Source organism: Ictidomys tridecemlineatus, chromosome 5, assembly GCF_052094955.1.
Source record: "Ictidomys tridecemlineatus isolate mIctTri1 chromosome 5, mIctTri1.hap1, whole genome shotgun sequence".
NCBI classification, from domain to species: domain Eukaryota; kingdom Metazoa; phylum Chordata; class Mammalia; order Rodentia; family Sciuridae; genus Ictidomys; species Ictidomys tridecemlineatus.
The window spans coordinates 197,342,293-197,367,695 of record NC_135481.1 but is presented as its reverse complement, the minus strand read 5'-3'; the positions used below and the strand labels follow the sequence as shown (position 1 = coordinate 197,367,695).

General features: G+C 42.1%; 2 protein-coding genes across 6 annotated transcripts in view; one reads left to right on the top strand and one right to left on the bottom strand.

The window, feature by feature from the left end:
• Positions 1-1,896, top strand: part of Sycp2 (synaptonemal complex protein 2) — an 83,256-nt gene extending 81,360 nt beyond the window's left edge. Inside the window, 4 exon segments of the mRNA XM_040276370.2 lie at positions 136-194; positions 341-419; positions 532-588; positions 1,690-1,896. Coding sequence (XP_040132304.2) covers positions 136-194; positions 341-419; positions 532-588; positions 1,690-1,767 — 273 coding nt within the window. The 3' untranslated portion in view covers positions 1,768-1,896.
• Positions 1,897-9,717: 7,821 nt separating this feature from the next.
• The window catches only part of Phactr3 (phosphatase and actin regulator 3), a 186,365-nt gene continuing 170,679 nt past the window's right edge, over positions 9,718-25,403 (bottom strand). For all 5 annotated transcript variants that reach the window (XM_078052084.1, XM_005325389.5, XM_021726375.3 and 2 more), the window contains 5 exons: positions 18,304-18,359; positions 14,868-14,929; positions 13,858-13,998; positions 12,233-12,309; positions 9,718-10,300 (listed from right to left, as the gene is read on the bottom strand). In XM_078052084.1, coding sequence (XP_077908210.1) covers positions 10,285-10,300; positions 12,233-12,309; positions 13,858-13,998; positions 14,868-14,929; positions 18,304-18,359 — 352 coding nt within the window. In that variant the 3' untranslated portion in view covers positions 9,718-10,284. The remainder of the gene's footprint in view (positions 10,301-12,232; positions 12,310-13,857; positions 13,999-14,867; positions 14,930-18,303; positions 18,360-25,403) is intronic.

The following is a 25,403-nucleotide window of genomic DNA, read 5'->3' as shown; positions in this document are numbered from 1 at the left end:
AAGTATATAATATCTAGAATATTCTTAGCCAAATTGTTTATTTAAATTTTAAATATTAGAAATATACAAATTTCAACTTTTAAGTTTTAGTTTTCAGTCATTGAAGTACAACTAATTTTTTATCTTAAAATTTAGGACTTTTGGGAAAAGATATTTCAGAAGTTCAGTGCATATCAGAGAAGTGAACAACAGAGGTTAGTATGTTATTCTTAATGACTTCTAGAATCTAAAAAATGAGGTTTTAAAATTAAATATAAATTTGAAAAACATTGCATATATACACAAAGCAATTTAACTTGAATTCCGAATAAATACAAAGGTAACTCATTTTATTTGTTAGGCTTCATCTTTTGAAAACATCATTGGATAAAAATGTCTTCTATAACACTGATTATGAAGAAACTATATTTACATCTGAGGTAAAAATTTATATTTTTATATATAATCTTTCTTGATTTTGGTTAGTCTGGCTTTTTGCTCTAAAAACTTTATGACAAATTTCATAGGGGAAATATGTTTACTTATTTACAGATGTGCCTGATGAAAGAGAACATGAAAATGCTCCAAGACAGGCTTCTGAAGGAAATGGTGAGTCAGCTGAGCTTGCATTTCCAATGCAGTTGGCAAGCTTAATGTCTTGTAATGGGATGTTTTTCCATAGGTTTTTCTTTTTTTCTCTTTGGCCTTGGAGAAGGCAATTTAAGCCCATTAACTTTTAGTTTTTAAAATAACAGTAATGTAGTTACAGCAAAGAATGAAGGTAATATAAATAATGAATTCCTCCAGACAGTGGGTAAAAAGAATATCAATTTGTAAGTTGAAAAATTAGCTGGAGGCAATACTTCTTTTCACGTCCTCCCACCACCTCTGAGCTATATCTCTAGGCTTTTTATTTTTTCATTTTGATTCGGCATCATGCTAAGTTGCCCAGGCTGGTCTTGAACTTGTAATCATCCTGTTTCAGCCTCCAGAATTGCTGGGATTACAGGTGTGACTACCATGGTTGTCTCTGCACTGTTCTAAACACTGCACTGCAGCAGGACAAAGCTATCTAGAAAGGCTGTGTAATTTAGTGGAATACTTGTTCAGCAGGACTTTATGACTTACATTTGAGGATAAATATCCTCATCTTCCCAAAGATTGTAGACAACAGCAAGTGCACCTGACAGGTGAATATGTTTGGGTGTCTTTCAAATTGGGAGATATTTTCAAGTGCACTTTAGCACTTAAAGAATGCTAAACTATGGTGGTCTATGAGATATATTAATATACTTATGAAATTTTAATAGGATTTCATTATGCTGAAAATAGGAGAGGTCCAGGATGTTGTAGCTAAGCCAGTGTAGCTTGAAGCAAACCAGAACTACCTGACTAGGTTGCTCCTTCTTGAAACTTTCTTCTAGATTAACTATATTTTATTCTCATTTTAAAAATTTAAATGTCATTGATATGGGGAGTTAAAAGATTTTTAGGTCTTCTCTCAATTTTATCATCTTGGATATTACTGATAATCACAGAATTCTATGGATATCTTGATACAGATTCTGGTGAATTAGATCAAATGAACACTGATACACAATATCTTTATGAAAGGGGTTGTTTTATAATGAATACCTAAAAACAGGTTTGTTTGTTTTTTCCTATTTTATGTGATAATGTAAAATCCATGATTTTTTTTCTTGGTCATAGCAAGAAGAGGAACTTCTTAATGTACGGAGAGGACTGATGTCATTATTCATGGCCCATGAAAGAAATATTAATGTGTGAAATCTTAATTGCTATCACATGTTTTATCTAATTATCTTTTGTATGTAACTAAGGAAACAATAGATTAGTCCTACAAAGAAAAAAACTGCATGTCACCTAGTCAAGTGTTCCTTTGGAGGAACCCCCAAATTCAAAGAAATCCCTCCTTATGGATGAGAAACACTGTAACTGGACTCCAAGCCCTAAAGACTTTTGTCTACACAATAATACTTTTTCTGTTTTAGAGAGGGGAGGTTTTGGGAAACCAAATAGTAAAAGGAATTTACACTAGTTTACTATACTTAAAAGTTAATTTAATAAATTTTATTATGTAAAATGCATTGTAAAATTAATACCATTTGAACTAAAGTACATTATTAAATTTGTTTAATAGTTCAGAATATTCAATTAATAAAAATTTAGGCACACTTAATAGAGAAGGAAGTCCACAATTTAAAATGTTCACCTTAGTAAACCATTACTTTCAGCTCACTGTTTCATTCAGTTTTGGCTTCAATGTATTAGAAGGCACTAAATGCCTAAAATTATAACTGTATTATCTAAATATTTTAATTCAGCATAGAAATCAACTCATAAGAAGGCTATTTGGCAGGTCATTTTTAAGGTCCTGATATAGTACTATTTTGCTAGATTATTTTTTCAAAACGAGTACACATTGATTTGCTTTCATATATTACAATGAAATAAATGCCTATTTCAGTTGCATAAATATTATGAGATTATCTTTATTTTCTCTTTTATTATCATTGGATCAAACAAAATATCCTCCTCTAATCAGATGACTGAAATATAATAATATAAGCAGCTTTTATTGTCCCTTGCATATTTAAGGTAGCAGAGTGTTTGAATACCATTATGTAAATATGATGGTAAAAGTGGCTTCTTAGTCGACATAAGCTAAAAACAAAACCCTTTCATCTTCGCTCATTCAATACTGGCATTAACTAAGATTTATGGATAGGGTAGTGGGATTTCTATTTCAAGAGAGAGTGACATCTCTGCTATAATATTAAATACTACTCAACTTGTTACTCCATATTCCTGTGAGACTTCAGAACGAATCCCTTCATGCATGACTTAACCAGTTTAACTCACAGTCAAATCAAGACTCCCTAAATCATGTTACACTTATTCCCACTGTATATGTGAGCCATTCCAAGCTCATACTTCTTCCCGACGGACCTCTCTGCATTACCAACAGAATATGACCCTCACTTTCTAATGTTCTTATCGCCCCAAACTTTTTGTCTTTCCAGCTTATTTTCTAGAATGATCCCAGGCCATCTACTCTACCACTTTTTCTCTCTTCTTGTTACCCTTCTTGTTTGTTCTTCCTTCCTTACCCATTTTAGATTCCAAAATAATATTCTCTTGACCTTTCTCCTGTCAATGTTACCTAATAATTCAAAACTTTTATTCTATGAGCTGAACAACACTGGAAAAAATTGTGCCATCAAGCTTTAAATTTATGTTCACACATTTCAAATGGCACACAGCACTGCTCAACAGTCTTTACTGCCCTGTTTTATTGGCTTTACTATTCCAGAGTATTTTATATAAAATAACCCACTAAGTCCCAGGTTTTCAATTGTGCAAATAGCTCAACAAAATTGACACAAGTGCATTAAAAATGGTTATAAACATAATATAGAGCTTATTTATTAATATAAGTATTATATCATTATGTTATTTTACCTAATATTATATAATTCTCTGATAAGTTTTTACAGGTGTTCCACACCTGGGACAATGGGACAAAATGGGTTCATTCTTTATTTTTCAACTGAGGGTCTCACCTCATAATTTCCTCATTTTACCCTAAAATTGAAATGTTACTTGCTTGCATCAATAACGAAATCAGAAAAATTGGTTTCTTCTTTGTTCTAATGGAATATTTGCCTCTTTAAGGACAGTCTGCTCACTGGAGCTCTGAATCGCATTAGCATTGATTTTTCCTCTCCTCTCCTCTCCTCATTTATATAGCCCATGTTTATTAAATAAGTAAATAAGGCCCTCCCTTGAACATCAAATTCTCCTCTTGTGCCTTTCCCATGTAATTCTTGACTCACCTTCACTGAATGCATATCAAAATAACTGTAGTTAGTACTGTCTCAATCACTTCCTGTTTGCTCCTTACCTTCCCTCAGTCCAAGCTTCTGCACACTACTTCATTGAATCCACTTTTATCGAAACCACCATTTATATTACCAGACCCAATCTCTGTCTTAGCCTCTCTGTGGTATTTCACACTTAAAATCCTCTAGTCTCTTTCCCAGCTTGTCTTTACTCTTCATGTGGGCCTCAGGTCTAGTCTAGTCATGTCATGTCTAGTCTGTTTCTTTGTTCCTCTATACTTTCTCTTTAGGTAATATCATTCAGTCCCATGTAATAGCCATGTCTTGTGTTGATGTTTCACAACAACTGTATACTGTTATACTGATGTTTATACTGTTATACTGATGTTCATACTGTTATACTGATGTATAACAGTATAAAAGTCCTGACCGTCACATTAAACATCAGAATATTATCTATTGTAGCTAATGGACAGTTCAAATAAGATCTCACCTCTCAAACAATTTCCTTTTGTTCCTCTTTTATTTTTTTTTCTCCTCTTTTGTTCAGTATGCTTTAGGCATCCTGGCTTGAACAATCTTATTCCTCTGAATCTTTTGTTCATGTGATTTCACTTTTCTAGGAAGACTTGCTGTCCTTCATGTCTCCAATTAAATGGCAATTCTTCAGAAAGAACTTCTGTCACCATCCTAGTAAAGCTAATATTACTCTATCATATGGCAGTTTTTGGAATCCGAAGTCTTTATTTTTGCCCCTCTTCCCCAAACCTACTCCAGAAACTTCTGTAGGAGCCAAGAACATTAACTGCTTCATTCATCACAATTTTCAGAACCTAAAAGAGTAATAAAGGAACAAACGACATAGCCTTTCCAATAGGGATTTACTAAGTTAGACAGCCAGTGTGTCTCCTGAAGCATTCAAGTCCTGTGTGTCAGTATTTTCATTGCAATTAATGAGACATGACATGCATTGCACTGAATTTACTCTAGACGCACAGCTAAGAATGAGCCCCTTCCTCATACTTAAAAATGAGGAGATAAGTGCTTTAAAGTCATGTAGATTCATATGAATTTCCATTTTGTTGAACCCTTGAAGGAATTGTGAAAACAAAAATCACCTACATGGACTGTTTTGCTAACATGTTGATGTCTTTGTATTGGTTAGTTTTTATTTTCTTAGACCCATGGAAATTGTCTGAAATAACATCAGGAGGAAAATAAGTCAACATTTTTTCAGGAATACAGATACATTGAGTGAGATCAATATATTATATACCACCTCGAACTTTAGATAATATACGTTTAGCTTGTACTGTGATAGCAATAATTTTAAGTAAAAAGATTTGAGGAGTGGGATGTCAGATTATTGAAACATTTGCCTTTAATATTGATAAGGCTTTCTTTATGTTTTACCTAATTTGACAGTGCATTTTATATAAGTCAGATGACTATTTTTCAGTATGAAATTATAATGAGTATTGAGATTTGGAATAGATTTGATGTTAAAATCTTTTAGGCTTATATAACTTTTAGGTATTTTAATTGTCTTGGGTGATTCATTTCTAAAATTTTCTACTATACATTTTTTTTTTTAAGTTTAGAGCAGGAGTTGGCAGACGTCTTAAAAGGCCACATAGTGTATGTTTTAGACTTTGTGGGCCAAAAGGCAAATTTATGACACTTCAAATGTAACCACTTAGAAATATAAGAACCATTCTTTGCTTGCAGGTCATTAAAATTTTTTTTAAAAAGCTGACCAGATTTGGTCTGTAGGTTGTAGTTTACATATTGCAAGTTTAGAGGGAAAATTTTAAAGATTACATCTCTCCGTTCTTCATTGTAATTTTCCCCAGTTTATCTTATTGTTTAACAGAAGTAGTGATTTAAATCAATTTTTCATGAGCAAAGTTGGTAATTAATCAATAAGACTAAAAATTGTTGACTTTTCTATTACATTAAAAATAAATGATCATTGTAGTTAATGACTTGCATATCTTACCTGAATTACAACCTAACACCATGATAGTGTACGTTTACCACATTCTCAACCAAATAGAGCTGCAGCGTAGTAACTCTCCCGAAATACACATGGAAAGGACATGAAAGAGAAAAAAAGATTAGATTAGTATAGCTAGGTAGGAATCTAAATTTCACAGCAATTATAACAGTGATCTAAATACCAAGAAATCCTGAAGCCATAAACACCCGACACCAATTTAAAAGGCCAGCATATCCATCAAACTCATAGTAAAATGTATGCTTTCCACATAGCCTTTAATTCCACATCAGAATTTCATTGTAAAGTCACAAATTCTGCCAACTTTGAGTTCAGTGCTTAGTGTGGAGCTCCAGTTGCTGGAGGTAGTTCTTCAGCCATTTTATCTTCATTACCGGTTAACATTTACCTGGTCACACTTACTGTACATGAATGCATACTTATTTATATAAGTGTTTAACATAGTTAATCAAAAGTTGAAGTAAGCATAGAAAATGCTGTGAATAAACAACTAAAGTAGAATTTTGAGCAAAATAACACACCAATAAATTAATGTTAGCAAACAAATCTAATATGGATTGTAAAAATTAGAGCAAGATAGCAAGCAAGTGGTTCCTGAAATCATGCTTTGTGCCATACCAGACATGCCCACCAAGAGGCAGGCTAGGTGGGAACAGGGATCAAACTGGTGGTGGAGGCCAGTATAGTAATATGTTCAGTGTGTGCATGTTTAAAGAAGGCTAATAAACTGAATTTAAAAAGTATAATGCACAAAGAATATATACTAACATGTTGGCAACTTTAAAATCAAATTATTAGCATGTACACCATATCCAGATTTCTCTCCCATTGCTTACCAAGAAAATATAATTTTAGGGATTCTTGTTTATATTTTTAAGGCAGTTTACAGTTGTGTTTAGACATTACCAATAGATATACAGAGAAATATGATCATGTATAACTTATAGGAATTAGCTTTTTGAAAACTTTCACATATACAGCTGGATTTTTTATGTTTAGTTATATTGAACATCTTCTAAGATGTTCTCAGATGAAAGAGATTAAACTTCAGATAAGGTCTCTGGAAAAGAACTTGAGTAATGGGTACTAGAAATGTGGGTCTAGTAATTTTAAAAGTTCTTTTGGGATTTCATACTTTTGGACTAGAATTTGCTATTGAAGAACTTTGCCTCTACCACCAATGTGACCTGTAGTCTTAAATTAGACTTGTAGTTACCATTTATTTCCACAAGATGGACCACTTAATGATAGGGTCTTTTTGTTTTTGTTGTTTCTGTATTTTTTTCCCATTTCAGTTATTCAAAAATTATTCAGATGCTAAAATTTCAAGTCCATTTACATTTTTTAAGCTTGCTTTTTATAAAGTCATGTGATGTACTATTTATTCCCCCATCACATTAGCTTAAAACTTAGAAAATATTTCTGAAAGTTATTTAATGTCCTTAATAAAATAACTAATAGTTTGTAAAAAATCTTTTAAGCTTCTTAAAAACAGAATTACTTTCATTAAATATTACTTTAAAAATCCTTTGCTATCTTCACAATATTTTAAAGTCAATACATTAAAAACCTCATTGTTGAATACTACTAGTAATCATTGACAATTCGTGTACTGCTTCTATTGATGCAAAATAAAGTTTTATACTTAAGTATTTAGACTCAAATATAAACTCTTCATATTTATACACCACATGCAAATTTATATTAATTATATCTCCATTACTTGATTTATGATGAATTGCTTTTACCTTTTTTCTCCCACTAACTTGAGATGTGCTATCACATACTTATTTAGTACAGAATTATATATAATTATTAGGTTCAGAGTAAATATACTTGATTCACGTTTATCTTTTAACTCTTACAATACCTGATACAGCATGAAATATGGAAGTATAATTTAGAGCAGCAGTTTATGACTAACAAAAACCCAAAGGCAGAAGTTAGATACTGTTGCCAAAAATTTGGATTAAAATTAAAATGTCTGCTGGTTTTAGGATATCTTAGAACCTTTGCATCTTAACCCAAATCCTCCTTTGAGTATCCTGAAATTTATATTAATTTTTGTTATCCATTAGATATGTAAAACTTGGGGGGAAAAAAACTAAATATGTGTCCAGTCTACCACATTATTTCTAAGCATATGCTCTATCTGGTTCTTTCCTAAGCAGTAATGATCTTTTAAGCTTTGAGGGCCCTGGGTGGTCTCTAGAACAGTAGAACCTTTCTTCCTTTGTTTCATAGTAAGTACGAAGCTATTTCTGTGTGAGGGAGATGATAGTTTTAGTTTACTACAACATTTGGGCTCCAATTAATATTTTAAATTGAGCACAATATAAAATAATGGGAGCTGATAATACATAGTTGAAAAGGAAAAAAATGGTGATTATCTAGCCACAAATAATGATATGATGGGGCTGGGGATGTGGCTCAAGCGGTAGCGCGCTCGTCTGGCATGCGTGCGGCCCGGGTTCGATCCTCAGCACCACATACCAACAAAGATGTTGTGTCCGCCGAGAACTAAAAACAAATAAATATTAAAAAATTCTCTCTCTCTCTCTCCTCTCTCTCCTCTCTCACTCTCTCTTTAAAAAAAAAATGATATGAATAAAACAAGTTATGTGCACATCTTAAATGCTTATAAAATTAACTGACTTCAACTGGGCATGGTGGCAGAAGCCCGTAATCCCAGCAACTCAGGATAATGAGACAGGAGGAGCACAGGTTCAAAGCCAACCTTAGCAACTTAGTGAGGTCTTTTCTCAAAAAAAGGGGGGTGAGGTTGGCGAATCTAGCTCAGTGGTTAAGTGCCCCTGGGTTCAATTCCCCTACCCAATATAATTGATTTCTAACTAGAAATAATTTAGACATTTCCTTTCATGTACAAAGAAATCAAGGCTCAGGAAAAACAAGAGATTGACATGTCATAGAAAAGTAAGAGGTAGAACTGGGATTTTTTTTTTTTTTACCATAACAAGATTTTCTTATAAACTGTAACTTGACTAATAGCAAGTACATTTGCTAGTATCTAGGACTGACCACAAGTCTCTTCAAAGTGCTGCCATAGGGGTTGAACAGTTTCCTCAGAAGTCTTAAGTAGAAAAGGGAGGATCATAGGAAGCAATGAGGTAGCATACATGATAAACATTCATAGAGGGCACTCAGTTGCTCTAGGCACTCTCTGGCCCCATACCAGTGACTTGCATTTATTGAAGGCCTAGAATGTGCTAGGCACTGTGCCAGCACCTCAGCTACTCTCTCATTCAGACATTACTGCAGTGTTGTGAGACAAGGGTGATCATCCAAGAGAAAATAAGCAATCTTCTGAATAGCAGTTTAGATTTGAGAATAGGTTTTGCAAGCACCTAGTCGTGTTCCAAGCCACTACGTCTCCTGCTTCAGCAGCATACCAGTAGGGAGGGAGGGGAGGCTCATCTCTGCCAGGACACTTATGCAAAAACCCAAAAAATATTTTTCAGGGAATGTGCCAAGTTTCATTTTTACCTTTGGGCTGGGGTAAATTTCCTCTTATAGTGTCTCGTCTTCATCTAAACCTGTATCTCTTATAACAGGGTTTTTAATATTTGCAAATGCGAACTTAAAAATACTCAAACATGAAATATTTTACCAAAATGAAAATTATACCCACAAATTATTGCTTATTTCTGGATATATTCAGTACTGATTTGTTAGTTAATTGGGTTTTCCACATATACTAAGATTTTATGAAACAAAAAATGGTGTTCTTATTCATGTGTTCAGATTGTGATGGTTCCAAAGTACTAAAAGTTACTTGTTCCACAAATGCCTATTCTAAGGTATCATTCATCCCCACCCCAAGAAAATGTAAAGCCTGAGTTAATTTCCTGCAATAAGTAGTCATTTAATTAAAGAACAAAATTAACAGGAATCAAAATGTCGGAGCTGTATTTTTTTGTTAGACATATAAAAAAAGAAAAAGTATAATACAGTAAATCATTTTATATAACATGAACTTAAAGAGTTTTCAAATTAATCATGATCAGAATAAAAATGTCTCTTCAACAAAATACTGAATGACACTGCGTCACATGTCCCTCACATCAGAGGCCTGGGAGTGGTGAGCCTGCACATGCACTTCACCCGTCCTCCATACACTGCAGAACTGTAAAACGAGATTGAAAGGCAAACAACAGTTTTCTTCTGGCAGAGTTACTTTGGGCCTTAACTGACCCCAACAGTTCACACTCCTCAGACACCAAAGAAGTATGTCCTCTGGTTACTCCTCTTGTAGGTAAGTGTGGCCAAGATTGCACCTGTGTGATTCTGCTCTCCTCACAAACACAGCAGGTAGTCTTGAGCTGATTTTCAGGAAAAGTTCCCTGATGAATGTTCAAAATGTTGGTATCAAAAATTAAACACAAATTCTTCTCAGAAGAAAATCTCTTATGGCCTGTGGAATCTAGAAATTATAAAAACAGTTAAAATTGTCAAAAACCTCCACATAGAAATTTGCTGTTATTCAAAGCTTCTCTGAAATTCACTATGAAAAAAAAAAAAAAAATGGAGCTTCTCTGGTTGGTAGGATAGAGGGCTCCCAACTCTCATGCCCTTGTTGTACCTCAGAATGTATTATAGGTATTCCCAAGAGTGCAGCATATAACTTGGTATTAAAGTTACTAGTTAAACCCTCAAACTACACAGAAAGGTGAGGGCTTTGCTAAATCAGCAAAAGTAATGAGGTGATAAATTATTGGAAATTAGAGCGGTGAGTATTTTTAATAGAGTTGATAATATGTTCATAGTAATATTTTAAAAAATCTCATGACCTAAAATATTATTTTTAAAAATTGATATGGAGTGCTAAAATGTGGCATGAAGAACCTTGAATTATTTCCTGATGTTGAGGTTTGGGTTCATTCTTTAAAGATTGAACCCAGGGGTGCTTTACCAGTGAGGTACATCTCTAGACCTTTTTAATTTTTGAGACAAGGTTTTGCTATGTTGCTGAGGCTAACCTCAGAACATGCAGTTTCCTATCTCAGCCTCCCAGGCTTCTGGAATCACAGGCGTGCACCATATCCAGCTGAGGGTATGAAAATTGAAAATTGTGTCATCTATCAAAACTTAAGATAAATACCCAGAGTAAACATTTTAATAATGTATATTGGGAAAATGTAATTGAGATTTTATACTTAGGCTGTGTAGTAAATTAAATCCTATTTTTTAAAACAAAGTGAACATTAAAAATAATTGCATGTTTTACTATATTTTAATTCCTAAATGTTTCTAAGGAACCCATTTGGAATAAGCAAAACTAAGATGATCTATTCTTCCCCAGAAATATGTCCATTGTGTGAGGAGATCTTAACAAATTTAAAAATTATTTATTTGCATAATTTTCTCCTAACTACCTGCTTTTCCTGCCTTGATACATTTTTACTCAATATAACAGAAACCAGAGGTACAGAGGAATTCCATGGTCACACAGAGTGTACAGAGCAACTGCTCTTCAATACTTACAGTGGCTACTTTGTGACAAACAGAAAATAAATCATTTTAGTTTAAGGCAATATGTATGCTCAGGATTTCCTTTGTCTTTGTACTTGGAGCACAAGCATCTTAGAGAAAGCAACTGCTGCAATGAGAGTATTTCATCACAGTCATCCCCATAAGATTAAAGGCAGGTGAGAATTTTAAGATAATTATTACTGGTCATGGCTATGGGAAAGAAGGGAAAGCAGAGTACCAAGAGTAATCTTTTTCCCAACTTCATCATCACCAAGAAACCCAGTGTCATCCTTTGCATGTAGTGGCGTGGACAGAGAATATGTGCACCTGGATGGGAATGGTTGCGGATCCCCAGCTGGAGGTGGGCTGAATGGGAGCCTCCCTGATCACACGTGCAGTCACATTCTCAGCATCTTAAATAGTACCTGCCACACCGTAGATGTGCAGATATTTGCTGGGGAAATGTTGCTCTTTTAGCTTTGGGAAACATTAACTGTGTTAAATGTGATTATAAATTTAAGATACAGAAAGGCAAGTGGGAAGATAGAGAGTAATTTCACAGTACTCTTAGGTATAAATTGATAAATTCTACATATTAGAAAAATGTATAAGAAAATTACTTCCATTGTTTTGAGACTAACTTCCTTAAAATTACACTACTTAAAGTAATGTAATGACCTGTCTAATACTATTTTACATATCATTTTTTCCACCTAACCCTATTTAAAATCATTGGAGAAGATAGTATTTGTAAATGAGGTGCATTTGGTTTGTTCAATTCAGCTCTCTGTAAGAATGCTAAATTTGTTTACCTGGATATATGGCTTTTGTGTTTTTTTTTTTAAAATGCCATGCTGTAAATATCATAAAAAACAATTATCACCTTGTCAAATGCTTGCTTGATGCATGTACCTCCATTTCATTACTTTTGTATTCATTTAATTCTTTACGAATTGCTGCCTGAAATTAAAGATAGGATATTGCATTTCAGAACATTCAAAAGTTAACAGAGGAAATCAATTATGTTTATGGATTAACATTAATACTTGCTGTTTGGTAATACATAGAAAAACTTTTTCATTCAACATTTAGACTGTCTTACTCCTTTTTATAGTCCTACTAAGGTAGTAAGGAGTCAGACCTGTGGAAGTCAGTAGTTTGCTGTGCTGGAGTAGCACTAACAAGTGAACCACCACATGCTTAAGGCACTAATGAAGTAGGGACAGCAAAACAATGTGCAGAGTTCAGCTTTTGGTGAACATGAACTTTTGCATGACAATCTAGATAATCCAGAAAGAAATTATTCTAACTTCAGCATGTGAGTTTTGTGACATTTGAATAATAACATTTTATTATTATCCTGATGGGTGGGGCATGCATCATGATATTTTCAGTTATCCAGGGCCTGATCTTGCTGCCCCCTCCTTGAGCTTCCCAGGCCCACTTTCCTCTTAAGACGTGTGTCTCAGACAAACCCTCTAGGGCCAAGTAGGACAAGAGCATCAAACATAGCCTCTGCAACAAGGAAAGCCTTTTGAATTTAGAATTTTGGGGGCATATTTTTTCCCCATACTTGTATCTTTGGAAGCTAATGTGTTCATTTCTTATCACTATGATCCTCTAAGCAAATTAACCCTAACTAACCAAGAGTCAGTCCAAATTCAGCATGACAGCATTCCTCTAAATTGATACAACACCTATGAACATTTATAAATGCACACATTCATAATAAAGAATGAAAAACAATTACAAATTCATTGGCTGAATATTTAATCCTCCTTGTCCTAAAACCTGAAATCATTCTGAAAGTTGCTACAGGCATGCAGGTGTGGTTGAAAGCTGATACAGACACACTCCTGGACCTAAATCCTGCCAGTCATTAGCACTTGACCATGGACAAAAACTTACCCACACTGCTCAGTAAATGTCCACTCCCCTCCTGCACCCCAGACCTACCGTGACAGACTGCTTCCTTGCTCTCTGAAAATTAAGTTCAAATTCCTCAGAGGGTTCCCAGAGACATCTCAAGCTGCACAAGTCCAGGAACAAATCCAGAACCTCTGTATCTACTTCCTGAAATCCTCAGATGGATTCCATTCCTCTTTGTCCAGTTACAACTCATTTTGTTAAAACTCATCTGACTTATGCCAGCCTTGCGTATTTCTGATTCATCCTCCAGACCAAGGCTTCTGAATTGACACATTCTTGACATTTGGAACTAGATAATGCTCTGTGAATTATGGGATGTTTAGCAGGATCTCTGGCCTCTATTCATTAGATGCCAGTAGCACCCAAATTGTGACAACCAGAATTGTCTCAAGACACAACTGTCCCCAAGTTGAAAACCACTGCTCAACTCTGACCCTGAGCTATCTTTGTGAAGCCAACATGTAGTCAAAGAAAAGCTTTAAAAAAAATGGCTGCCATTACATAAGAATAAGCTCCCTGCATGGCAGGTTTATTGTTCTTAGGAGACACCACACCCCAACCAGCACAGGCAATCTGTACCTTATCTGCAGCCGACAGTCTGGTCCAGGGCTTGTCTGCTCTCCTGTCATAGTCCTGTGCTTTAGCTACTTCCACATAATCGCTGAAACGTATCAGGATTTTTCTGTCTCTTAATTCATCAACAGTGGGTCTCTGATTAAGCTAAAATAAAAGATTATGATAGTTAGGTATCACATGCCAAACTAATTTTGAAATATAATATAATCCAAATACAATCTAACGTACACAGCTTAAATTATATGTTCTTAAATCACATCTCCCTTCTTCCAACACATTTTTGAGGATTCCCACCCCTGATAGCATGTAGCACAGAATCAAGGACTGGTTGATAAATTGACTCAGAATAAATTTTACAGCACCAGCACCATTAGATAATCTCTTTTTAAATTATTGACAATGTTATGCAGACTCCTAGTACTATACATCAAGCTCAGAAAGTATATTTTATTAATTTTGAGCAGGAAAAAAGTTCATTGTGATCATGGAGCACAGTGGAGAGGCAAAACAGAACTGCTGAGTTTAGAAAAGGTCTGCCTTTCCAGAGAAGACTGCATGCACAAGCCCTGACACTAGTCCAGTCTGCATGCAGGGAGCTTCCAGACATACTTCTGCATACATGCGGCAACCAAAAAGGGGAAAACAGTCTGGAAAGTACCACGCCGATACCCAGGTGTGCTCCTATTAGACATCATGTAAGTTAAGAAAGCACTCAGTCAGCTTCTGGTCTGCCTGGAGCAGGTGGTCATGTCTAGATTCTGCTGCCTCTCCAGCCTGCCCACTGTGCTAGGCAAGGATTCGTCCAGGGTCCCCATCCAGACACTGGTAGTGGCAAAAGACACTGCCCTTTGTGTTGTCTTGGCAAGTTGATTGTTGCTGAGTGAACACCTGATTTAGCTTGTGCCATGCCTGGGTGGTGTCTTAGGTTACCCATACCTATTGCTGCAGGAGAGCTTCTCTCTAGTTCACCTATTTTTGTTAATTCAGGAAATAAAGTACTTCAATCATAATACCTTTCTTGTTAATCTTTGCTTGATTTCTCTTCTTTCTTCCTGCTCTGTCTGATCATTCCTTTCTGTGAAAGATTAAAACAAACAGATGGAGACTTTTTATTTGGTAGAGAGGTACACTGAAGATCACCCTGGCCCTGGTCTTGAAGGAGGATGTCAAGGAAACTTTGGGGTTGACACTTCTCCATATCACATTTTCCCACTTTGTCTTTTTCCAGGGGGCCAATCATTGCTCAGGAATCCCAGTCTGATTGTTACACACAACCATCCCAGCCTGGTTCCCCTCTGCCCTACCTCTATATCAGAAACAGCCACAGATATTGTGCTGTTTTCCTGTTTGCTGGAAGCAGGTCTGTCTCTATCCTACCCAAATCTCTCTGTATATTTATGTCTAGGAACACAGATGGCACACAGAGCAGCTGCTGTAGAGTAAGTCAAGGTTTGCATGCCTTTGACTGTAAACAGCACTCTCACTCCTTGCTTTTTGGTTTTGCCATTTCACAGGTGCCATAACTCAGCAATTCAACATAAGATATGGTATACTTTCCTTCAGCTCTGGGCAGCATATGCTCACCTGGAATGAGTCTTTTCAAGGTATATTTCAAGCCTGAACACACAGACACCTGACTCACTTTTGCTCAAGCATGCGAACAATTCTGTGAACAGTGCCTTTGAGAGGAGCCAGGTTCCTCACTGAAAGTAACTTTGCTTGTGAGTTGTGACTATTAACACCCACACTGTGCTTACGCCCACTCTGGAAGCTAAATATAGACCAGAGTGCTAAGATATAGAGTACAATGTATGTTGTGCCCTGGGACACAAGATAATGGTGCCCTATTTCTGGTGCTCTGTGTTGCTAAATAAAGCCACAAGCCCCAGAAGGGCTTCCCTCCTGAGGAGATTCCCAGCCACCAGCACGCTGAGAAACACTGCCAGTGTGGGGATGGGAATTCCTGCTACTTGCAGTTAACAAGATTTTACATCATCTTCCTTTATTTAAAAGATCCATTTGAGGGATTGGTATATGGGTGTTTAATATGTCAGAAATTGCACTTCTCAATAATTTTTTTTAAAAAAAAGAGTCTTCTTATATTAGAGCATTTTAGAAAAGGAAATAAAACCCTATGATTGCTTGGTTCTTTAGCCAAGTGATAAGCCAGGAAAAAAAAAATTCGCTATGATTAGAAAGTGGATGATATAGTTAAAAAAAAGAAGTGTGCAAGATTCAGATATAAGACCAGCCATGTTGGATTTAAGTGATATGAATGTAATTTATCAAATTTCAGGCCACAGCAAACCCCAAGAACAGCCTCCACATGGGGTCGGGGGAGCTAGCAAAATCAGAACTTTGTTGTTATCAAGGCCTGTGAGCGAGGCAGGGTCATTGGGAGGTGATCATTGGAAAGACCTATCAGACTATTCTCTGCTTCAGGTATAAGTGAGTCACCTGCTCCAAGAAGTCCCTCCTGCCAGCCTAAGCGCTCATGCCTCCCCCGCAAGTGACCTTAGCAATATGTATGTGAGCTTTTTCTTTGCAGAACTAGAAGGCTTTATATAAAGTGGGTCCATAGGCAGGACCTCTACACCCAGCCTTGTGGGAAGCCACTCCAGCCGCCTGGACAGTCATAAGTTGTCTTCCAAGGATGTTTAGGAATGTGCAGCTTTTCCTCACACAGTGGTTAAGAATACCGCTAATAGGGCAAGGCACACCTGGGGCTGGACTCGAGTTCCGTCCTGCAACGGTAGTTTGCTAAAGCATCACACTTCCTCTCAGACCTCAGGACAACCTCACATGCTGTAGTAAAGACTGAATGTACGAAAAGCAAGGCTGGTACACCTGGGCCTACTAGAGAATCACTGTGGTCATGTACAAAGGGGCCCGTATCTCGGGCTCTGCTATCTATGAACACATAGGCAGAGTTCTAAGTGTCCCATAGCCATGACTGCAATTAGTCATGAGTTTCCAACTTGAAGAGAAGCAAATGTAAAGTTCTGATATCTTAGATTTGATTACCAGCAGAAATGCCTTCTGGTGTGAGTGGCGTACGTGTGTCAAGGGCTTGTGTGTTGCTCTGTACTGGGCCTTGTGTGGCTACCCTGTTCTCATTCCCACAGAACAAGCACACAGACCACCCACTACAACCCTAGTGGTGAGCTTCTCAGGTCCTTCCCTCAGGACACTTGAGAAGGCTTCCGACTGGGCTCACTGATAAAGGTGCGGTTTTACGGCAGCATTGCCATGACCACTGCAGAGAAGTCCATTTCCCTTTGTGCACAGAAGGAAAGTGTGATCAGTTCCAGCTGTGCACTCACTAGCCCTCTATTCACAGCACAGTTCTATTTTTAAGGGTTTAACATTCACAAAACATAACACAACTAGAAGCGCTTGCCGGTGGGAGGACCTGGCTGCCCATGACAGGAGAGAGGCCAGTGTGGACAGGAAGAAGGACTCTGGTAGGCAGCATCTCTAGTGTCTCTTCCTGTAGTGGGCAGCAGGCTGCTGGGAGCATGGCACTTCCCAGCTATGACTTACTGGACTAGTACTAGCAATGGCATCTGTGGCTTCCACACATTTATAAACAAGTGGCTTTGGTTCTTTAAATCCTGAATATTTGATAACAAACAGCTTTTCTGTCTACCTACTTGATTATGCCTGGCATCAGTGCAATCCTCAGACATCCCCCACCGTAGTTGCCATTTCTTCAGTTTAAAAAATAAAACGAGTAATTTTTAATCATTAATCTTTAGGGTTAAATATTTTTCAATGACAGAGAGTTGCTTTAGGCAGCTAATGAAGGCATTGAGGCCAAGAAAGGGGAGGGATCACCAGAGTGCAGGGCCCTAGCTGGTCTTAGAACTACTAGAACTTTGTAAAGAGATGTTTGCAAACAAAAACCAAACCCAAGGAACCTTTGCAGTGTTCATCACATAACAAGAAAAGAAAAACTTTATCATGCTATACAATTGGCCCTTAGGAGACACTTCTTTATGAAAAATGTTTGAAAAATTGAAATCTGTTGACCAGGTGAAAAACATACCGAGAAACACTGAAGGAGTTTTAACACCCAAACACCAGAGACTTTAACGACACAGAACTCTGCGTGGATGGAGATTACCCATGGACACCTGTGTTCAGCACAAGATTTAATTACATGCTTTCCTGGGGAAGCTCCAGGCCTGAGCAACATAGAATCTCAAAGTGCTGACCCTCTAGAGAGTCCTGTGGCTCCCTACTCCTTTCAGTGGCCTGCTTTATTCTCTTGGGTGTGTAAGACTTGGGACCTGGGCCAGTGATCTCCTTGGCCGTCGGGACCCCCATCCACCACACCCATCAGCTTTCCTACTCCTGACTCCTGGGACCCAGGGGAACCACAGAGCCAGCTGGGTTAGCAGCCTCAGCACGAGAAGGAACCCTCCAGAGGAATCCTCAGCTACTCACGTTTCAGGATGTTTCTTCTCTCCAGCTCCTCCACGGCAGGTCTTTGGCTCAGCCGTCTGCGGAAAAACACTAGAATTACATTTTGCACCATGGTGCTGCCTGCAAATTTCACCCCAGGTCCAGGCAGGCGAGGGTGGCTGGCACACCCCTGGAGATGGCCTCTCAAAAAGTGGAAGGGGAGAGAGTGAACCTTTGTTGCCTCTTGGTGGCAAAATCAAGTCAAGCTCCCAGGCGGGAGGGAGGGCTGTCCTTGCTCCAACTCCAGGGGTCCAGGTCTTCCTTTCCCAGCCTCCTCACCCAAAGCTTGCCACGAGTGTCCATTCAGAAAATCCCTCCTCTGGCCCCCCAGCTGGGGGAGGGCAGGTGGCGCCACCTGTCTCCAGGCTTCTGGCTCTGGAGATGCCCAGAGCTGCACACCGCCCAGCCCAGCCCCGCCATCAGCCCAGGCACCAGCCGGCAGCGGCTCCCCTCAAGCAGCCAGCACCAGGGAGTGTCTAAGGACGTCGGAGGGCGTCCCCCCCTTGTCAGTGACGCGCACTGCCAGCGCTCAATAGGAACTGGGAATCTCCTCTGAGAGCCAGCCCACCGCCGCCGCGCCCCTCCCCGCCTTCTCCACGAGGAGCGCTGTGCTTGCTTCTGAAGACAAGTCCTTATTTCCTTTTTCAAATGGCCTCTCACATGGCGACTTGGAGAATGCAGCCAAAGAAAGAAAAAATAAAACCCCAGCACACACAAACAAAGGCTTTTGTCAGGAGTGGGAGGCATAATTAGCCAAAATTAATGTTAGTTACAAAAATAATTGGAGTCTCAGATAATGTTGTCCTTGGGTCAGAGCCAGACAATGTCCCACTTCCGGATCCTTTAGCCACCGCAGGGAGGCAGCAGGGCCAAGGCTTTGAATACCCCGAATTTGGGGCCATAACATTTTGCCCCAGTGAGGATGTTGCCTCCAAAAATAAGCCTCTGATTTACCGCCTGTCCCAGCACAAAGCCCAGCCGCCCTCCACTCCTCAACCCAACAGTTTGCTCTGGCCCCCAGGGGCTTCACGTGTCTTTGGTCTCTGTGGGTGGTGGCTCCTGCAGCTTGTCTGATGTGAACTGCCCCCGACAACTGGCTGGAACCCAGGGAAGAGGGCCTTCTCCATCTGTCCCCAGCCACGCAGGCAGAGCCTAGCTCACTGAACCTTGCTCCCCGCTGTCTGGCCCTAACCCCCCACACGCCCTTTTCTGATCAGTCAGCAAGTAGCTGTGGACTATTGCTTCATGCCGGGCACTGTTCCAAGCCCCCAGAACACAGCCTGAGCAGAGGAGCCTTCCTGCCCTTGGGAAGCCCCCAGTCCAAGGGACATCAGACAAAGCACCACCATCTCAGAGAGGCCATGCTAGGGGGGAGAGAAGACCTGGGTGCCAGGGGGGAGGGCTGAGGGGGCCTGAGGAGACACATTTCCACTGAGACCTGCATGAGGAGCCAGTGGGGGGAAGGTCACTCCTCCCTGTAGACACTGGTCACTGAGCTTAAAGACCAAGAGGGACCGAGGCAGGCTTCAGAAGGGAAAACTTCTGCATCGTGCAGAATCCACATTGGAGGGGGTGGGTGGGTGTGCAGAATGGAAGGCTCTTGGAGATGGAAGGAGATGAGGAAGAGAGGAAGTCAGTTGTCGGGGTGAGCTTGCACATAGTGGGGAGCCAGTGAAGGTTGCTGAGGAGGCAATGAAGTGGTCAGCTCTGCAGCCTCTGGGCTCAGGAAGACAAGGCTCCCTCCTGAAGTGTTCAAGAAACAGGTCGCCCCCAAGGACAGTTAGGTGGTGTGGCAGAGCAATGGCACATAGGCTTTGGAAGCAGGCGGACAAGTTTGGGACTCAAGTTTGAGGCATGTAACTTCTCAGCTCTGTGTCCTTGGGCAGGTTACTTTACTTCTCTGAGCCTTATCTTCTCATCCACAATGAGGACTAAACCACAGATCTTCACGGAGTGGTGAGAATCAGATGAGATCATGCACAATGGTGTTTTATAAAACACGTGCTTGGAATTTGGGGATTTCTTTAGAAATTATTTCAAGGATGTCTACAAATAAAGAGCACAAGGCCTTTATAAATTCCTTCCCAGATATCACGCCCTCAATTCACACCTTTTCTCTGACATTTGTGGGTGAGCAATCCCCAGCACTACAAATAAATGAAGAGCACTCCCAGCAGGCTCTTCCTCTGGCCGGCCCAACTGCTCCTCCTCTCTGCAGCAGTGGCTGCTCTGGCACCTGGAACTTCTGCTGCCCACACACAGGTCTCCTGTCCATCTCAGGGTTGAGAGGCTGCAGAGGCCACAGGTGACGAAACTCACTGCCCTGGTCAGACCCCCATCAGTTACCTGCACCCCATCCCCCGGCGCCAGCAGCACTGGTGCAGCCCCAGTGGCCACTCAGCTCCTTGGCCAAGGCTTGGAGTTGCCAAGTCTGCGTCCCAGCGCCAGCACTGACCACTGTGGCCCCGGGTAAGCCACAGACCCTTGAATGACGTGCACAGCGAGGGTGTGGGATTCTTCCTTCCCAGAGGTCCCAAGCACATGAAATGAGGTGACTGATGAGGAAGATTTCTCCTGGGGCCAGAGTTGTGGTGACTACCAAGCGAAGGGCCCTGTAGCTTTTGCTGTGATCACCATCACACTGCGACCACTGTGGTGATTAGGTTATTAATAAGCATTTGGGATTGTATGGAGGCACTTAAAAAATAGCGGCATATCTTCCCCAACTCCACACACAAAACCCTGGGAAGAAAAATGTCCGTTCAATGGCACTTAAAGACCTGGGGCTGGCTCAATGCACCCCACGTCTGAGCCCCTGTAGAATGGGAACAGCGAGAGAGCCTGCTACTTACTGGGTCTGAGTGACAGGGACTAGGGGTTCCCCATCCATCTGCATGGCCCCAAGCTGGCTGCGGATGGGTAGAGGCTCAGGGAGGCAGCTGCACGGGCTCCTGGGGCTAGAACCAAACCCAAAGCTGGTTCGTTCCAGAAGCCACTGCGGACACTAGCTAGCAGGGACAGGGTGAGAGGCCAGGCTGGTCAAGACAGAGAGAGGGCTGTCGCCTGGGCGGCGAGGTCCAGGCAGGGGCACAGTGAACCCTGGCTGACAGGCAGTGTCAGGTAGATGTGGGCATCCTGTGGGAAAGTCACAGCCCAGGAGGAGGCGGTCAGGCCGAATTGGGACCTCCTCTGAGGACCTGAAGCTCCATGAAATGAGACCCCATGGCCGCAGGTGAACACCCACTCTGTGGATGGGGGAACAGGTGAGCTCCTGTACCACTCTGCATATTCAGGACAGCCACACAGCTGAGTGTCCATGGCTTGGGTCTGGGGAGCAAGGAGTGCCCAGAGGACCAGGGAGAAACAGCTGGGAGCAGAAGAGGCCAAGGGCCCGAGCGGAGGGGATAGTAGCACCCAGTGGCCTGCGGGATTCCCCGGCACTCCCCTCTCCCACTTCAGAGATCCACCGCCCATGTGCAGCTGCCGCTGATGCTGGGGAAGCCTCGGGCTATTTCTGACTCTCTCGGCACTGGGAAAGCCCAAGTGTGGCAGCTGATTGCAGTGCCATGCAGGGTGGGCGTGAACCAAGGAAGAAATGCCAAGGACAGAGCAGCATCCACCCACGCACACACAGGAGAGGGTGGCAGGGAGGCTGCAGGGAGGCCGCAGGGAGGCCGCAGGGTGGGCCAGGCAGGGGAACCAGGACTCAAACAGGAGTCACAGGTGTCCAGTACCACGTGGGCGCCACAGGGCATCCAGGTGCTGCCGTGTGGCAGTCACCATGGGGCCTCAGGGGCTGTGGGGACAGGATGCCAGCCCCACGGGGGCTCTCTGGGTCCATCTGCCTTCCCACTTGCCTCCTGTGGTGGTCACCTACACACCTGACCTGCACTGTTAACCAAATAGGACAGAGAAGGCGGGGGGGGGGGGGGGGAGTAGGGGAGGAGAGGTAGAGAGGAGGGGGAGGGGAGGAGGGGGAGGAGAAGGAGGGGGAGGAGAAGGAGGGTAGGGGAGGAGGAGGAGGGGAGTTAGGGGAGGAGAAGAGGAGGAGGAGGAGGGGAGGAGAGATGGAGAGGAGGTGGAGGGGACGAGGGAGAGGAGGGGGCGGAGGGAGAAAGGGGAGAGGAGGAGGGAGAGGGGTGAAGAGGAGAAGGGAGGAGGGAAAGGAGGGGGGAGGAGGGAGGGAGGAAGGGGAGAGAGGAGGAGGGGAGGAGGGGTGAAGGGAGAAGGGAGGAGGGGGGAGGGGAGAAGAGGGGAGGGGGGAAGTGGGGAGGAGGGGCAGACTGCACCCACACAACAAAGCCCCCAGTCAGGGGCTGGGTGCACAGAGCGGTTCTGCAGGGAGGCGAGGTAGCTGTGCCTCCTCCTCCTTCCTGGGTCTCTAGGAGGCGAGGCGTCAGATTTGCATTCTCTCTGCATCAGCACTGAAGGCCACCACATTGGCACAACCTTTGAACTAAAGTCCCAGCTTTGCCTCTGGTCAGTGGGCTGATCTGGGCCACTGCCCTCCTCACATGCCCCTACAAACCAATAGGGTACTACGGGGGACCAGGACATTAAGCACAGCTGGAGCTGGCACACAAACAAGTGGCACCATGATGTCACTGCTATTGTCCTCCAGTGTGCAGTGCCGAGGCTCCTCTCCGCCAAAGCCTCCAACCTGCCAGCAGCATTGCAGTCCAGGGAAGAAGGGCTCCCCCATCGGACTCACACCCTCCTCCCCCAGATGCCCACTCCCCCATCAGATGCCGCCCCTGCCAGGCACATGCCAGGGAGAAGCAGCCCACAGAGTCCACACAAATGTGCCCTCTGCACAGGCTTCCTGAGCTGGGCAGCAGCTCCCCTGCTCACACCACCTGCCCTGGAGTCCGGTAGCGGATCTGCTGAGTGCTGCCTTCTCCTCTGGGCTGCCCCGGGAGCAGCACACATGGGTGACAGGGTCCTTCTCCCTTTCTTGTATAAAGTCCCTTGGGATGTCATTATTAATGCATATTTTAAACAAAAAGGCCATACCACAAATAGGCTGCTGCTGCCCGAGGCCCATCTGCCTGGTCCACTGGCCGCGGGCTCCTTGACCCCTAAAGCCTCAGGTTTTCAATTCTGTACGTATTTCAGTGAAATTGACATTGAAATGGGTTAGAAATCATAATCTAGGGCATATATGTTATTATATAGTAATTACTATAATGTTATATAATTACATATTATATAGTACATATAAATTTTGAAAGGTGTTTTATTAATACATTATATTACTACTATATAACCATATTATATGCTAAATTTTTATAGGTTTTATGTTAACATTACTACATTATACTATATCACTGTTATGATTGTTATGTACTATATTTATTATAATTATACTACTTTACATGCTATACCTTTATAGTATTCTATTAATAATGCATTATAACTATGCTACCGTTAGGTATTAATATTATATGCTATATTGAAGATTTGGGGGTAGCATATTAACATTACTACATAATAATAATGCCATTATATAATTATATGCTGTAATCTTTACATGTGTCCCACATTTGGGGGGATGGGAATTTCAGGTGCCCACAGGAAGGAGAGTCGGATCAAGATCAGGCTGCCCACCTCGGAGTCCAGCATGTCCAGAACGTGCCTCAGGCCCTGGCCTGTGAGTGCAGGCCTGGGTCCAGGCCACCCCCAGCACAGCCTAGGAGTCGCAGCTCCTCAGGCTGTCAGCACAGGCCTCCACTAGCCGGGAACTGGAGGCTGCTTCCACTGCCTTTGCACAGACGCCTCAGTAAGTCCTGGCCTTCCCTGAGCCCAATTTTGCAGCTTGGAGGTGAGAAGCCCCACTTGCCCCAAGAGGTGGCCATGCACACCAAGCTGGTCCCTGGACTTAGTGTCTGGTGACTGCTCCCGCTGGGCTGGCCACTGTCGTTTAGGACAGTGAATAAGGGAAAACTGCCTCCCCAGACAACCCTGGGAGAGCAGCTGACACAGGGGCCTCTCCTCCCAACAGCTTGGTCAGCCAATCTGCCAGGGCTCAGTGAGACCCGAAGACCAGGACCCAGACCAGTGCAAAAGAGGAGGGGCCGTGATGTGGGCCAGACTGGCCAATAGCAGGTGGAGCAGCACTGAGGGGGTGACATGGGGCTGTCACTCTTGCCTGCACATCCACCCCCAGGACGAGCTCTGGGGCTCTGCAAGCCAGGCCTCCCTGGCCTGCACTGCTGCAGAGCTCATGCAAGGAGGAAGCTGGGGGCACAGCCACCAACTGGCACCTCTCTCCCCAGGTCACACAGGTCACAAGGCTTCCACATGGCCTGCGAACCCCGATTCTGAGAATTGTCACTGACCACTGCTTACCTGCCAGGTGGGAAACTGAGTCAGGGACACGCCAGACTTCAGCGCCCCCTCCCGAGTGCACACCTCACCACGCTGCCTTCACCAACTCCTCAGTGACTCTGGAGGGGACGAGTGGGCACATTATAGACCAGGGAAACCAAGGCACAGAGAAACCGGGTACCCTGGGGTCACGTGCACACAGGGAGGAGAGCGGAGCTGAGATCTTCCCATCTCAGGGCCGAGTGCCAGCCTACCAAGAAGCCCAGCTTCTCAGCACCTCTGATGCTGGTGCCCATCGACAAGCTGAGCGTCTTTGCTAGAACAACAAGAACCAGGACAACCAGAGTGCCAGAATACAGCTAGGGCAGGACACCTTCAATCAACGGCCCTGGGAAACTGGCCACAGGTAGGAGGAGGAGGAGACCCCCGGCTCACCACACGCTCAGGTCAAAACTGACGGAAGCACTAAATGTGAAACCCCAAACCCTAAAACAACTATGAGAAAACATGGAGACGTCGCGCTACAACACGGATCTGGACAAAGGTTTTTTTGGGCAAGAATGTGAGAGCAGAGGCAGAAGACTGGAGTCCCATCAGCTACAAAGCTCCACACGGCAAAAGCCATCAGCGCAGAGACTACCTGCAGCAGGCGAATATTTGCACACTTCCTGTCCACAAAAAGGATTAATATCCAGCACATAAGGAACCCAAAAAGCCTTCATGCTGTATGTGAGCGCAGCCAGTGTGGCAAATAG